Below are 15,000 nucleotides of genomic sequence, written 5' to 3'. Positions count from 1 at the left end.
ACATGGACTACAAGGATAAATCTAAATTTAAATGATTAAAAAGATATTTTTGGTTTTCCTGTCAAAATGTCCTGTGGGAGGTGGACGAGGCGTTTGAGGTCTCACGGTTATTAAAAATGTCTAAACATCTTAAACATTCTGATTTCAATTGAAACGCACTGTTTCCGTAGCAAGTGCAAAGTGCAGTTTGTCTGATTAATTGTTCATGAGAGCGCTCGTGTGGTCAGGAAATCATCAATAAAGGGCGTTTTTTTAATGCGCATGTGCGAAGAGAAGTCAACAATAAGGTTTTTTTTTTAGTGCGCTTGTGGTCGGGAAAATCAACAATAACGTGCGTTCATTAGTGCGCATGCGCGAAGAGAAGTCCCGCAAACACACCGCAAGAAAGCCAGAAGTCAAGCCTAACTTTCAACGCAGCAGCAGCAGAAGGAAGAGGAGGAGGAAGAGGAGGACAGGTGACAGGTGAGTTTACTGCATCACAATCAATGAAAACAGCTCCAACATAAAGTTTAATTATGATAGCATAACATTAGCATTTAGCTATCCGTTAGCCTTCGCTGTGACGTTCTATTTGTGGACGTTGGCTAGCTGAAGCTAACGGTAGCTAGCTAGCGGTTAGCATCGTTGTAGACGCCCGTTAGCTGCCTCTTTGCGCCTGAAATAACGTTTAAATTCCGGAAGAGAAGACGTTAAAAACTCTGTTAAGTAGCGTTACACTTATATATTTAGCCACACCAAAGTGTTTACTGTGAAACTATTTTAAATTAAAAATAATAAATCTCTTTGAATGGGAGGATTTGTTAATAATAGTAAGTCAACCTAACGTTAGCTTAACCGTTATAGAACTTTAGCACGTCAGGTAGCCAGATCTAACGTTACATTTATCCGTTAATATCAGTTTGTTGTCAGTTTAAAGGAACAAAAAAATATGAGAAATTAATGTTTTTTTCCTTATATCCTTCCACATTAACTATTTAAGGATTGCCACTCAATTAATTACTAATTAGCATTAATTCCAATTTGATATTAATCTGAAGTGAAGATAAGATTAAGATGGTAAAGTAATGAGAAATTAGTTAGCATTAATTATTCACACATTTTTAAAGGGTGTTTAACGGCTAACCAACGGAAGTTCACTTCAGTTACACTATGATGCCTTCAGGCTCTGCTCAGAGTACTGGCTGAAGGTAGATTATAATGTTATCATGATGTGTTCACATGTCATCTGTAAAATGTATTTTTGGTGATGAACTTGAATAAATCCAGTAGTTTAAAGGAGATTTTTTTCACATGCATATAAAATAGATATTAGAGATGAATTATGAGCTGTTTGACTGCACTTTTATTTACTTTTTTTATTTATTTATTGTTTTTTTTTTTTTCCTTAATTTTGTTTAATTTATTTTACATTTCTTTATTTTCCTTTACTTTAATTGACTTTATTTAATTTAATTTATTATTATTGTTGTTATTATTATTATTATTATTATTATAAGTCTCTGGGAGAATAAGAATAAGTGTTTTTCTTTACAGTTAGTGTCAGTTGGGTTTGAGAGTCATGTGATAGCGTCTCATAAAGGTTAATATCAGCCTCTGTCAGGATGATGCATGTTGACCTGAACACATTTATAACTGGTTTAGCGGTTTATAACTGGTCTCAAATCAGGAGGCAGTTTTTGCACAGGTGTGTCAATAAATGAGTTTTCCTGCCGTGTTGATGTCATAGGTGAGGTTTTGTGACGTCTCTCTGTGTTCCAGATGTGCTGCTAGATGTACATATAATACATATAATGGAGATGAGTTGCTCTCACAGTCTGTGTCGTCACGGCCAATTAACCTGCAGGTCATTTTTATAATATTTCCCCAGAACCCGAAATGACGCCTTAAATGTTTGGAGCAGTTAGTGAAACATTTGAAGCCATACTTTGCTCTGGTAATTTGTGATTTATGTCATCAGTAGTCCTTAGTGACCACACACACACACATAATGTTCTGACTCTTCACTTTACAGCAACAGTTTCTATGTTGACCACATGACGTCACACCAGAGTCCTCTGTGTCCAGCTGGTCTACAGCAGAACGGAGCGCTGGGTCCTGGTTACTACTACTTCATACAGGTAAACATGGGTCAGCTGCTGTGGTCTAGACACATGAGCCTGTTTACAATCGACATCACTGTCACTTCTGAAAACCAAATGTTTGAAAAAGTCCTGTCAATTTATTATATAGACCAATATGAACATATATTATTATAGAATCCAAAACTACAATCGACACCCTCTATCCTCAGTCCCTTGATTTAAAGTAGAGGAAAACTTTTTAACCTTTAACGGGGGAGAAAGGGACAGACAGACATACAATAGATGTATGTAGAAAAAAATAACAACAACTTTAAAAAGTAATTGTTGAACAATAAATGTATCATTTTAAACTATACAACTGACCGGGACAACTACAGGAAAACCTGATTGATGTTGGGGCCCGGACGGCCTTGTGAGGGAGAAAGGGAGGAGGGAGGAGGGACGCTGAAGCAGAACTGATGTAAGTCAAAGGGAAAGGTGTCAGTGGGAGGGAAGGATACGAGAATGGTGGGACGGGAGGAAGGGACAAGGGGGAGTTTCAGGGAGGGAGAGGGAGGAGCGGACACTGCTGCATTACTGCTCTCTGATTGGTGGTGACCCCTCTCAAACTGTAGCCTAACTAGGGCTCCCATACATTCTCTCTCTCACACACACACACACACACACACACACACACACACACACACACACACACATGAAGTAGTGTGCGGCCCTCTGTTGAGTGGCAGGGACATGTGAGCGCCTTCACATTTGCTATTCTGGGCAGGGGAGGGGAAAAGCAGGAGGGAAGGGGAAAGAGGCGAAGTGGGGGGAGCAGAGGGTCTTTTCTCTTTCTGCCAGTGGCTGAGCGGTCGTGAGGAGCCGCTCATGATTCTGTCTCGTGTTGTGTAGCCTCTTAGTGTGTGTGGCCATAGCAGTCTTGTGCTTTATTCCCACGTTAGGCCAGAGAAGATGGGGTGCTGCTTTAGTAAGGAGCTCAACCCCGGCCTGCCGAGTGAGAGGAGCGGTCTGTTACAGCCCCCGCTGCACGACGGGCTGAGTGACCGGGTCAGGCAGCACGCTGGGGCTGTGGCTCAGCATGTGTGCTTGGACGAAGAGGACACACGTGTGGCAGACGGACCGGCTCAGAGGAAGACGAGGGAAGACGAGGAGGGACATCCAGAACTGGACAACAAAGTCGGGATGGATTCGGCCGTGATCGGCAGGGACGGCACCACGCGGAGCGAGAGGGCTCTTAAACCGGCCGGCTCTCACCAGGAGAACAAGGCTATTATTAACACAACCGGCACAAACATGCATTCAAACACGGACACAGAGACACATGCCGCTAGGCCCAGCTGTGGACCGGCACCCTATATGGAGGTGCCCACTCGGAGTCCAGCTAAACAGAAGATTTTGGAGAATGCCACCCTCAGGGCTCAGTGGTTCAATCAGCTCCCAGACGGGGAGAAGCACAAACCGTCAAAGTGTTTGTCACCTCCCGCCAGGTTTCCCTCTCGCTCTGCCAACGGCCAGGGCGACTTCACGGAGGGAGAGGCGTCCGATGAGCAGCCGCAGCGGGATTCCCCCAACGCTGAGCAGGAGGAGGAGAAGGAGGAGGAAGGTGAGGAGGTCGGTGTCGGCACAACGGCGCTGCGTCAAGGTTTGGAGACCAGGACCCGGAGCTTCTACAGCATATGTTCCATCGACGCCGACGACCTTGAACACGACCACCAATCCCAAACAGCTGGAGAGACACACTCGCTGCACACAGCTGAAGGAGGAACAGCTGCTCTGCCCTGTATAGTGGAGTCTCCGGTCTCCAGCCAATCACACACGGAGGCCTCCACAGTCCAGGACCAGATGTACGTCACAGAACGTAAAAGGGCCGGCCAGTCACACGACGAGGAACCGGCTGCAGCACGGTCGTCCACCGTCCCGTCACAGACGCACTCAGAGGAGACCCCCTCACCTCATCCTGTAGACTCTCCCTGTGACCCGCTGACCCCGTCCTGCAGTCCAATCACCAGCGAGGAACCTCCGGCGTCCGCTCCAGACGGCACTCAGCCTGAAGGTTTGAATGAACAGACGGCTGCAGAGGACCAGGATGAGTCTAAGGATTACATGCTGATGACGTCATACACAGATCAAAGTGCTCGTGTGGAGGAGGACGGTGAACTTGTGCGGGGTGACACGGTGAGAGGTGTGTGTTTAGTGGGAGAGAGTGTGTACTTAGCAGAGGAAACACTGGTTGGTTTCCAGGAGGAAGAGTTGGATTCTGACTTCAATCCTCTGGACGATCATCTGCTAACAGAGCAGCACATCCAAAGTTCAACACCGGCAGCTGAAACTCCTGAAGTGGAGACTTCCAGCCCGAGTCCTTCAAAGCCCGAGCTCCACCTCGACCCGCCGCACAGGGAGGAGTTTGTTCCTCTTCTGCTCTCCTCTCAGAGCGAGGTGGACAAACCCTCCATGCAGAGCCTGGCCATCCCTGTGAGCGCCGGCAGAGTCCACAGTGAGGAGGAGGCCGACGCTGGACACAGCGGAACAACAGAGACGACTCTCACCTCGGTGTCCTCGATGTCCACCGTCTCAGTCGTGTCTTCATTGCCCGTTGAACTCACTGCCTTTTCCTGCCACACACATCTGCCTCCGCTCTCAGACCTAAAAAACACATCTCACCAGTGTGACTCCATCACATCCGACCAATTAGATGTCAATTCAAACAATCCAGCGTTTAAACTGAGCGGCATGAAGCCTCCCAGTCAAGGTGTGGACGCTCCATTCGCTGACCCTGAGCTCAGTGGTGAACAGCTCGACGGCTCTGATGTGAAAACTGAAGCTTCTGTGGTCTCAGACGAGCCTCTTCAGGATGTCCTCGTGAGCAGAGACGCAACAAAAGCAGAGCTCTGTCAGAACAGCAGAGGCGTTGAGAGAGATGACGTTCCAGATGTTCTCTCCCTGCTGTCAGAGCAGCGTGACCGTCAGAGCTCCCCACAATCATTCACCTCCAGTGTTTCCTCTGACTGTGCTCAGCCTGAAGTTGTTTGTTTACCTCAAGCTACAGACTCAGATGGAGTTAATGGGACAAAGACTCACGTGTTACAGGAGGAGACTCCCGATCGTTCGGCTCCTGAGACTTTGGCCCAAGGCGTCGAGGAGGATACCCACACCTGTGACGACTCCTTTGTGATTCTCAGTGACTTCAGCTGTCCGGAGGAGCGGGACTCGGACCGTGCCGTGATCTCCGTGGACCCGTCTCAGATCGACGTTTACGCCTCGACGCCGTCGCACGAGATCCACTTCCTGGGTCACGAGCCGACGGCGACCTCCGAGGAGGGGGAGAGAGAGGGAGGGATGAGGGAGATGGTGTCCGAGCTGCTGGGAGACGACGCGGACTCCTCCGTCTGCCGCATGTACCCCCAGACCTGGATCCAGCTGGGTCTGGATGAGACCTGCGCGGTCTGGGCACAGGGCGCTTCTGACGAGGGCGCAGACGTGGAGCGGATCCCGGATCAGGTCTCGGAGATGCAGCCGTCGATGGCTCTGCTGGGAGCGTACCCCTTCAGCACAGTGATGCCTCAGGGACGCTGTGTGTGGGACTGGCACACGGACTGCTCTCAGTCTGTAAGTGTTGTTCAGTAGTAACACAACGAGGCTCATCGAGTCCGATCCAGTGAGAGCTGCTTTAAGCCTGCTGCCTCATCTTAACTTGATTATTCAGTTTCTTTCAAAAATATTTCTGTCGCTCATGTTTTTTTTTTTATTCTCATAAAAAACATCTGACGTAACGCTTCATGTTGGATCAACATCGTTCACATATCGTCTTCTTTTCTCAGGGACCCGTTGCGCCCCCCAGCCTCAACCCCGATGCTGAGGCATGGACCAATCACGGCTTTAACCTGGACGTCGCTGGCCCCGCCTACCTCCAGGCTCAGCAGCCATGGCTGCAGTTCCCCGACGTTGTGACCAATCAGGAAGGTGCGCTGGAGTTAAACGCAGCGTCTGCAGTGGATGTGACTGATTCTTTGAACAAGACAGAAACAGCTGTGCTGGATGAATGTTATAGTCTGCATGCTAATTGTTCCTAAGATGCTGAGGGGTCCATTTCCTGTATTATTAGAATACGAGCTGGCGTTCCAGCTGGAGAACGTGGGCCTGACGGAGGTCGAGGTCGATCCCAGAACACTAGAGAACCAGATGCTGTCTGCTGAAGCTCCTCTAGTCAACGGAGAGCCCACTGACTCACCTGTCTCAGGTAGTGGTCTGTATCCAGTGTATATGAACTGTGCTTATGTTTCCCCTCTTTAATGAACCCATGAAGTAATAATGAGATAATGACTTCCTGTGGTTCCAGATGAGAGCATAGAGGAGCTCAGGAGTGTTTTGGAGTCCTGTCTGACCAGGTAACAACTCACCTGGTCTCCGTTTGTCCTTTAAACATATTAACATGATGCATCGATACAAAGAAAACATTCAACTCTGAACCTAAAGGCAGCTACCAGGACCTGTGTTTGCTGTTCTTTATTTATTTGACCTACCATTGTTCAGTTTGTGTGTTGTTGGCTCCTCTCTCCACAGGGAGCACCTCAGTAACGACCTGTACCTCAACTCCCAGATGGACGACGACCAGTACGTTCCCATCGCGACGCTGGCCAGCCTGGACAGGGTGAAGAGCCTCAGCACGGACCTGGACCTCATCTCAGACATCTTAAGATGTCAGTGTTCATGGTTAGATGTTGGTGATCTACTGTGAGGAGTTTGTTTTTAAAGTACGCTGCGCTGAGTCTCTCCTCTCGTTGGTCGACAGCTCTGCCGATGGTTCAGGTGGCTCCATGTGGACAGAAGGTCCGAGCCAATCAGAGCCGCTGTGTGGTCATCCTGAGAGAGATCCCCAAAACCACGCCTCAGGAGGCAAGGACACCACAACAACCCCTCCTCTCCTTTCCTAGCTCTGGTCCCCTCCTCCCTTGTCCTCTCCTCTCTCCTCCTTTCCTAGTAAACTCATGTTTTTCCGGTGTGTTTGATGTCCATGTTGTTCTGCAGGAGGTGGAGTCTCTCTTTGACGCGGAGAACCTGCCACAGTTCCTGAGCTGTGAGTTTGTGAGCAACGATAACTGGTTCGTCACTTTCAAGTCAGAAACCGACGCCCAGCAGGTGAAACGCTCTTCGTCTTTATCTTTATGGTACACTGTGCAGAAGTAACAACGTCAAACACAAACAAAGAAGCTGCTCAGCGTTCCGACGTTGGTTTAAATATCAACCGTATGAATGACAGCCCTTTAAAACAGTCTTATATCATCACTGGAGTCATGCTTTTGATGTTGGCCGTTTATATATTTCATGTGTGATTTGAAAGTATATTCACTGCGTCTCTGTCTCTGCTGTCTTCAGGCCTACAGGTACCTCAGAGAAGACGTCCGGGAGTTCCAGGGAAAGCCCATCATGGTGAGGATAAAGGCCAAAACCATGGCGGTCCCTTCCTTTGCTCCACAAAACGGCTACAGACCCCCCCAGCTGGACCAGTGCAGCGGCCATTACGGCTCCTACTTCCCCCCAGGCGCTTACCAGCAGCCCCGCCCCCCCCAGCAGCTGTTTGATCCCACCAACGAGGCGTGGGCTTCGGCCGCGACGGGATACCAGGACTGTGCCCAGGTGAGAGGTTCATCGAGGCCGCGCCTTAACATCGGAGAGAATAATCCGTCACGAGCAGAGTGATGCAGCGCTTTGTTTCTGTCCACAGCAAACATTGATGAATGACTTCATGAACGGATTCTCCAACTTCAGACCGTACGAGCCTCACAGGCCGAGGTAGGTCCCGCTGTTTTAATCACGATGCTCGTAGTGTTGTTGTCCGTCTGGATGTGGATATCCACTGACGGCCTGATCCATCTCCCCCAGGAGAGGCTCGAGGGGGTCCAACTCCAGAGACCGTTGGCAGTCCAATCGGAACGACTCGTCACAGCCGTCGGAGCAGACGCTGGCGGAGCGCTCCTCTTCTCCCTCGAAGCCGGGTCAAGGGCGGTCGCGAGGCAACGCACGGCGTCAGAGCAGAGGGGGGAGGACGTCCACTTCTGATCGAGGAAGGTAACGAAACGTCAAGGCAGAGGAGCGCCTCCTGTGTTTACAGGTCCTCTGTTGTTTCCATCATCTATGCAGTCCTGATACTGTGTGTATAATACAGTTCAGGTAGTGGTGCCTCCTGACAGGGCTCATGTGGCGACACAGTCACATCAACCGTCCACTGTCAGGATAACTAACGCTGTGGTGGGACATAGTTTGCCTTCACACCTGTGAAATGATAATCTGTTGTTGGATCAGCGGCTCAACTCGTACATGAAGCTCGCATGGATCCCTCTGAGCCCACAGACTCGTGTAGGATTCAGTGTGATGAGTGACGCTTTAAACTGTGTGTGTCTGAAGGAGAGGAGCCTTCAGCCAGAGGAGGAGAGACAACCCGAGGTCCTGGGACGCTTCCAATGGAAACACTCGCGTAAGTAGCCAGCGAGCATCACCAGTGTTAGGAAAGCTCACTTTGTGGTGTGTTGACTGTGTGCGTGTGTGTGTGCGTGTGTGTGTGCGTGTGTGCGTGCGTGTGTGTGTGTGTAGAATTCACAGAGTCGGTTGCGAGAGCCGTCTCCTCCGCCCGAGCTCGGCCTCACCAGCTTCCCTCCTCTGACTCCACCAAACACCGCCATGACAGCACTACCTGCAGCCAACGGCCACGTCAAGGTGACCAAGTGTGTCTCTGTCTGACACACACACACACACACACACACACACACACACACACACACACACACACACACACACACACACTGAGCCTCCTGCTCTGTCCTCGTATGTTAACGTCAGACTGTCTCTTTCCTGTTGTTCATCTCAGGCTCCAGTGAGCAGCAGCAGCGTTTGTTCACCGGTGCCAACAGCGTCACAAGAGCAGGTCTCGGAGCCGTAAGTGATGATTTATCTGCTGCTTCAGACTCTACGGTCGTCTCCCCCGCAGGATATTTCACATCATAAGCTGACTTTGATCCAGCTGATCTGTGATCTGTGTGCAGGAATGTGAAGGAGAGCGCAGAGACGAGCGGTGAGGCCGAACCAGCTCGGCAGACACGGGACGCAGTCACAGTAAGACCTGCTCATGGAGCTCAGATGTTCCTCCTGTTCCTGTCTGTTGTACTTCAGCGTGTGCTTCAGAGTCATGTGGACAGAGTGACTCTTCTAGTTTAATCTCCGTCTCTCAGTCCTCTCAACACATCGACGTCTCTCTCTCAAAAGCTAGTGTTGGTAATGTTGAGGAATTATCAAGAGTACACTAGATTTAAACACACACACACACACACACACACACACACACACACACACACACACACACACACACACACACACACACACACATCAGTCCAGTGAAAGTAGCACCACGAGCTCCAGAAGTCTCCCAGTGGTCCACACTGACAGCTCCTCCCTCCAGAGGAAACTACAAACATGGCTGCTGTTAGAAGTCACAGGTGTTAAGGACAGAACATGTGCAGGGATTTAATTCAACAGGCTGTCAGGATGTAAAGAGCATTTAAACACATATATTATAAGTATTTCTAAATGTTACCAATCATAGCTTTAATACAAAATATCTCTAATGTCATTTAACTTGTTACTTTCACTAATAACAGTGAAAATGAGTTTTTTATTATTTGTAAGTAGTAAACCATAAATGTAATAATCAGCCAGATAGTAGAACAGATAGTTTAATAGTAATAATCACATTTATATGACGCTTTTCAGTTCACTCAGAGTTCCTTTGCGGCCCAAAAAAAAATCATAAAAAATGTTTGATCTCAGATCTGTGTGACGGCCTCTGACCTTGTGCTCTGATTGGCCAGGAGTCCAAGAGGCCCAGCTACGCCGAGATCTGCCAGAGAGCGTCGTCCAATGAGCCGCCGCCGCCCGCTGACCACGCCCCTTCGGAGGCGGAGCCCGCTGCCCCCGCCTTCCCGGGCCAGACCTCCACACCGGCTCTGTGACCTATAAGTGAAGATGTGTGACTGTGACCTCACGCTGACCGTTCCTCCACTCAGGAGGTGTGAGTCAGCTTCTAGAGGCGTCGGTGAACATCTGCAGCTTTCTGTTGGTTTCATTAGTTTGGAGTTGAGATCAGTTTCCTGTGGGCCAGGTTTTGATTTAGTCTTGTTTTGCTGCCGGCTCTTCCCTTCCTGCTGTTTGTGTGTGTTTGATGTTTTCTTTCTCTGTACAGGATGTTCCACCATCACTTTTATTACTTTAGTTCCATACATCTGTGTTATTCTGGAGTCTACACACACACACACACACACACACACACACACACACACACACACACACACACACACACACGATGAGGCTTCTCTAAATGTTAGTGCGAGTCTCCTGAGTGAGTGCTGGGAGGATCAGCTGAATATCCTTCATCTCTGCGTGACTCTTTTTTTATTTCATTTTAGAATTTCTGTCCTATTTTTAGTGCTTTAGTGTTGAAGCTTCAGCTGAACCTCAGTGTGACGGCGTCCCGTGTTCACGACACAGGACGTCCTCCAGAGGGACGCTTGACTCTGACGGTCCTTTAGTCCAACGCTCTTTTGTGTCAACAATACAATTTTAAATGTGAAACAGTTGTGATGGAGCAGGCGTGGTTGTGGCACGTGTTACTTTGTCTGTACAGATGTACATATTACTGAACAAATATTAAAGTGCCTCTGAAGTTACCAAAAGTAGTTTGTGTTGAATGAAAAAGTCAGATTAGTCTCCGAGTGTTTGTTCCTGTAAAAGGTGTTTTAAAGTGTCTAAGCTGTGGTTCCGTCTCCTGACCAGCAGAGGGCAGACGAGTCTCATCACAACAGATGTTCCGTGATGTCGCTCCACTTGTTCACAGAGGGTGATTTGATTGGTGGAGGGCTGCGGGCCTAATGAATGTGACGAGGACCACTAATCAAATCCTCTATGTTAGACGGACAAATTGACGCTCACTTATGTGTCGCCGCCACATTAGGCCGGTTAGGTCCTACTGGACTTAATTAAAGGCTGCCTGACCTTCTGATGCTCGTCACATTATTCTGTGGAATAAAGAACGAGCTCATTTCAAGAGCGGGACATCCTCACTGATGGTTGACGCTCGTTCTTCTGGCTCCATCCAGCAGTGTGTTGTAGAATACAGTGAACCACACAGAGAGAAACGGTTTAATAATAAGTAAACCTATGATTGTAAAAAGATGTATGTTCTTTGTTTGTGAGCAGGCTTTAATGTTTGCTGTGTTTAAGCTCAGTAAGAGAGGGTTGATTAAGTTATGCACATCTGCTGAGGAAGACCATGTGTCGAGGGTTAAAGCTCCGGAAATACAAACACCAAAGCAACCTTTCCACAAAACGTTATTTAAAAGTTTAAATAAAAATGAACCAAGTGAATGAAAAAACTTAACTAAATAAATGAAAAACTAAATTGATATTTAAACTTTTTATTCTGTATTTTTTCATTATCTGTCTCAGATCTTTACGGATCAAAGAAATAATTTAATAAGATTAACACTAAAGTGATGTTGAAACTTTTTAATGTATTTTTGATTTAATTAATTTAAATATTTCCAATATAATTTCTTAATTATAATTTCCCTCCCAGATCTCTACTAAACAAAAAAAAATATTTAATAATATAAAAACTAAATTTTATGTTGTGGCTTTTGATTTTATATTTTAATTTCATTTTGTTTAAATTTTACCCCCCAGATCTTTACAGAACAAAACAAATGTTTAAGGTTAAAGATGTTAAAACGTTTAAATACTTTTTATTTATTGAATTCATTTAAAAAATGTAATAGCCTATAAATAAAATTGACATTGAAACTTTTGATTTTATATTTTTATTTAATTGATTTTAATATTTTTTTTCCCATTTTAATTTCGCTCCCAGATCTTTACTAAATATAAATAGGAAGTTAATAAGATTAAAACAAATGTGATGTTAAAGCTTTTAAATGTATTTATTTATTTAATTAACTTAAATATAATTTTCTATTTATTTTCTTCATTATTATTTCCCTTCCACTAAAAGAAAGAAGTATTAGAAAAAGATGAAGATATAATTTAAAGACCGTAATAAAATACAGATGGGTGGTCCAGGTGTAAGACTACACCGTCACTGTGTGCTGTAGGTGTGGTTGCTCGCGGCGCCCCCTGCCGGTGATGACCGGTAGCGCCGCCTCCTTCCTCCGTAAAGTCACGTGACACCAGCGGCAAAGAAGCTGCAAACGGGTCTGACTGTGTGGGGCTGCGCGAGCCTCACCATCATCATCATCATCATCACCACCACAACCACCACTACCAGCACCGACGGCTGAGCTACCGGGAGTCTTTACCGATTCGAGGAGCCGTGCGCAAAAAAACGGAGCCAGATTTATCCTCTTTGTTCTTCCTCCTCGACGCCTCGTAGTCTCTCCGCCGAGGAGGGGCCGCCGAGGAGCAGCGGAGGAAGAGGAGGAGGAGGAGGAAGAGGAGGCAGCAGCAGCAGTTGAAGGTGTGTTTTCTACGAGCACGAGAGCCCGAATGGCGGACCGCGAGGCGTCGCCGATCCCGTTGGAGATCCGAGCCCGGCTCGCGGAGCTGGAGCTGGAGCTGTCAGAGGGTAAGACATGTTTAAAATGGGGGGCGAAGAACAAGCCCCCTCCTCCTTCCTCCTCCTCTTCCTCTTCGTTTTCTCACCACCACCACCACCACCATCATCATCATCACCACCATACCTACTAACGGAATCTAACCGTTCATTCCTGCAGCCCCCCCCCCCCCCCCCCCTCTTCCTCCTCCTCCCGCTCCTCCCATCCAGATGTTTGACCGGCCTGTCCAGCTCCCTGTAGCCGGGAGAGGGTGAGGGCAGAGCGGGGAAACACACTGCGGGATTCGGCCGCGGCTCTTTTGTCTCCTCACACACACACACACTCACACACACACATCCGGCCCGTTTCGGGTCTGACAACCAACCTGTTTTTTTGACCTTGAGACGTTGACACGACCAGCCTACCTGTGCGCGCGCGCGTGTGTGTGTTTGTGTGTGTGTGTGTGTGTGTGTGTGTGTGTGTGTGTGTGTGTGTGTCTATGTTTGCGCACGCGCATGTGTGGTTTAATAATAGCATTGCGATGCAACGCTGCGTGACAGAGCAGCAGCAGCAGAGGGGCAGCTCGGCTTCTGATGCCCCTGTGATCTCCCTCCTCCTGCCGCTGTGCTTTTGGGCCTGAGGATGAGGAGGATGAGGAAGAGGAGGATGCTTGGGAGTATCCCCCCCACACCCACACCCTCCATACACAGATACAAACTGTCTGTGGGCCGCTGACTCTCAATCACAGCCCTGCTGTAGCTTCAGTGGGAGACAACAGGAACATTTCTCCTTTATATAACGAGCATGGCATGTTTTATTCATACGGGCTTCAGAGACACGCTGGACCTGAGCCACCCGGGCCGCCGGGTCCACGTCCCTCTGTTGTGGGTTTGTGTGTACTCGTGATCCGTCGCAGCTAAAAATCAGATACTCGGTCGTAGATGTCACTCGTGTCAGGATCTGCAAAAAAAACCCTGCAGTGTAAAAACGTGTCTGGAGGGGGACTAGGTCTCGAGGAGGACGGGGACTCTAGGTCTCTAGGAGGACCAGGTCTCTAGGTGGACAGGGACTCTAGGTCTCTAGGAGGACAGGGACTATAGGTCTCCAGGAGGACGTGGACTATAGGTCTCTAGGAGGACGTGGACTATAGGTCTCCAGGAGGACGTGGACTATAGGTCTCTAGGAGGACAGGGACTATAGGTCTCTAGGAGGACTAGGTCTCTAGGTGGACGGGGACTCTAGGAGGACACGGACTATAAGGTCTCTAGGACATGGACTATAGGTCTCAGGAGGACGGGGACTATAGGTCTCTAGGAGGACAGGGTCTATAGGTCTCTAGGAGGACGTGGTCTATAGGTCTCTAGGAGGATGGGGTCTATAGGTCTCTAGGAGGACGTGGTCTATAGGTCTCTAGGAGGACGGGGTCTATAGGTCTCTAGGAGGACGGGGACTCTGGGTCAAAATATTGAATCATTTAGCAAGAAAAAGGGGGTCAAAGTTAGACTAGAGACAATCAGGACCACGTTTTATAGAGGCAGTCCACATCAAACTGTCCCCTCTGTCCTTCGCCCTCTCTCTCTCTCTCTCTCTCTCTCTCTCTCTCTCTCTCTCTCACACACACACACACACACACACACACACACACACACACACACACACACACACAGACTGTCTAACGCTGTACACACAGTGAGGTGGATCTATGGGAGCTTCCTAATCCAGCAGAGAGTGTTTATCAGAGCAGATCCTGCTGCTGGCAGATGTTGTTAATGATGGAAAACACGGCGGGAGGAAGTGGAAACGTCACGCACCAACGTCACGCACACACACACACACACACGCACACACACACACGACCAGGTGTGTGTGTGTGTGTGTGTGTGTGTGTGGTCACTACAAAATAAGAGCATGTCCTTATAGATGAGGCATGTTTTCAAAGAGGCTGACAATGATCTCAGTGATTATGTTTCATTAATGATCCTGTTCTTGTGATCAAACTCCGTATGACATCACTACCGTATGACATCACTACCATATGACATCACTACCATATGACATCACTACCGTGAACTTACTTGTGAGGGTTTCATTGTGTTTGAGACAACCAGAGCTCTATATATATAAAACACACTTAAATAAGGTCGTTATAATTATAATCATTTATTATTGATGCAAACAATAACATCTGATGAATGCAGTGTATTTGAGTCAGACAACCAATCAGAGAAGACATTTAAAACCCTAAATATATTTTAATGTTTAGACAAAAAGTTTGTTATTAAAATCCACAGCCAGTAAAGAGCTCATTTGCATATTAATTTAATAAC

The 15,000-nt window shown here is 47.8% G+C and overlaps 3 protein-coding genes across 6 annotated transcripts in view; all 3 read left to right on the top strand.

The window, feature by feature from the left end:
* LOC137871665 (gamma-aminobutyric acid receptor subunit rho-3) overlaps positions 1-90 on the top strand; it is a 19,078-nt gene extending 18,988 nt beyond the window's left edge. For both annotated transcript variants that reach the window (XM_068709535.1, XM_068709534.1), the window contains exon 10: positions 1-90. This exon is cut by the window's left edge and continues 590 nt beyond it. The gene's annotated coding sequence lies outside the window, so the exon portion shown is untranslated.
* A 2,833-nt stretch (positions 91-2,923) lies between these two features.
* On the top strand, positions 2,924-10,790 carry LOC137872052 (uncharacterized). 2 transcript variants are annotated; one of them, XM_068710264.1, is made up of 15 exons: positions 2,924-5,687; positions 5,900-6,041; positions 6,184-6,318; positions 6,418-6,466; positions 6,642-6,778; positions 6,871-6,974; positions 7,107-7,217; positions 7,455-7,715; positions 7,804-7,871; positions 7,962-8,147; positions 8,484-8,553; positions 8,670-8,792; positions 8,944-9,011; positions 9,119-9,188; positions 9,941-10,790. In XM_068710264.1, exons 1-15 carry the CDS (start codon positions 3,033-3,035, stop codon positions 10,079-10,081), a joined length of 4,320 nt encoding a protein of 1,439 aa, XP_068566365.1. In that variant the 5' UTR covers positions 2,924-3,032; the 3' UTR covers positions 10,082-10,790. The 2 variants fall into 2 exon arrangements, with proteins under 2 accessions (XP_068566365.1, XP_068566364.1); XM_068710263.1 differs by having other exon boundaries at positions 6,184-6,324.
* A 1,747-nt stretch (positions 10,791-12,537) lies between these two features.
* Positions 12,538-15,000, top strand: part of LOC137872049 (disco-interacting protein 2 homolog C-like) — a 35,103-nt gene continuing 32,640 nt past the window's right edge. For both annotated transcript variants that reach the window (XM_068710262.1, XM_068710261.1), the window contains exon 1: positions 12,538-12,705. In XM_068710262.1, coding sequence (XP_068566363.1) covers positions 12,627-12,705 — 79 coding nt within the window. In that variant the 5' untranslated portion in view covers positions 12,538-12,626. The remainder of the gene's footprint in view (positions 12,706-15,000) is intronic.

Source organism: Cebidichthys violaceus, unplaced genomic scaffold, assembly GCF_023349555.1.
Source record: "Cebidichthys violaceus isolate CVI_PGR_0920_01 unplaced genomic scaffold, fCebVio1.0.p SCAF_15, whole genome shotgun sequence".
NCBI classification, from domain to species: Eukaryota; Metazoa; Chordata; class Actinopteri; order Perciformes; family Stichaeidae; genus Cebidichthys; species Cebidichthys violaceus.
Note: the sequence above shows the minus strand (reverse complement) of the source record. Positions and strands in the feature narration are given on the sequence as shown.

Coding starts and splice junctions, on each gene's coding strand:
- LOC137872052 (XM_068710263.1), top strand. CDS start 3,033: ATGGGGTGCTGCTTTAGTAAGGAGCTCAACCCCGGCCTGCCGAGTGAG. Junction 6,467..6,641: donor TTGGAGTCCTGTCTGACCAG/GTAACAACTCAC, acceptor CTCTCTCCACAG/GGAGCACCTCAGTAACGACC. Junction 8,554..8,669: donor CTTCCAATGGAAACACTCGC/GTAAGTAGCCAG, acceptor GTGTGTGTGTAG/AATTCACAGAGTCGGTTGCG.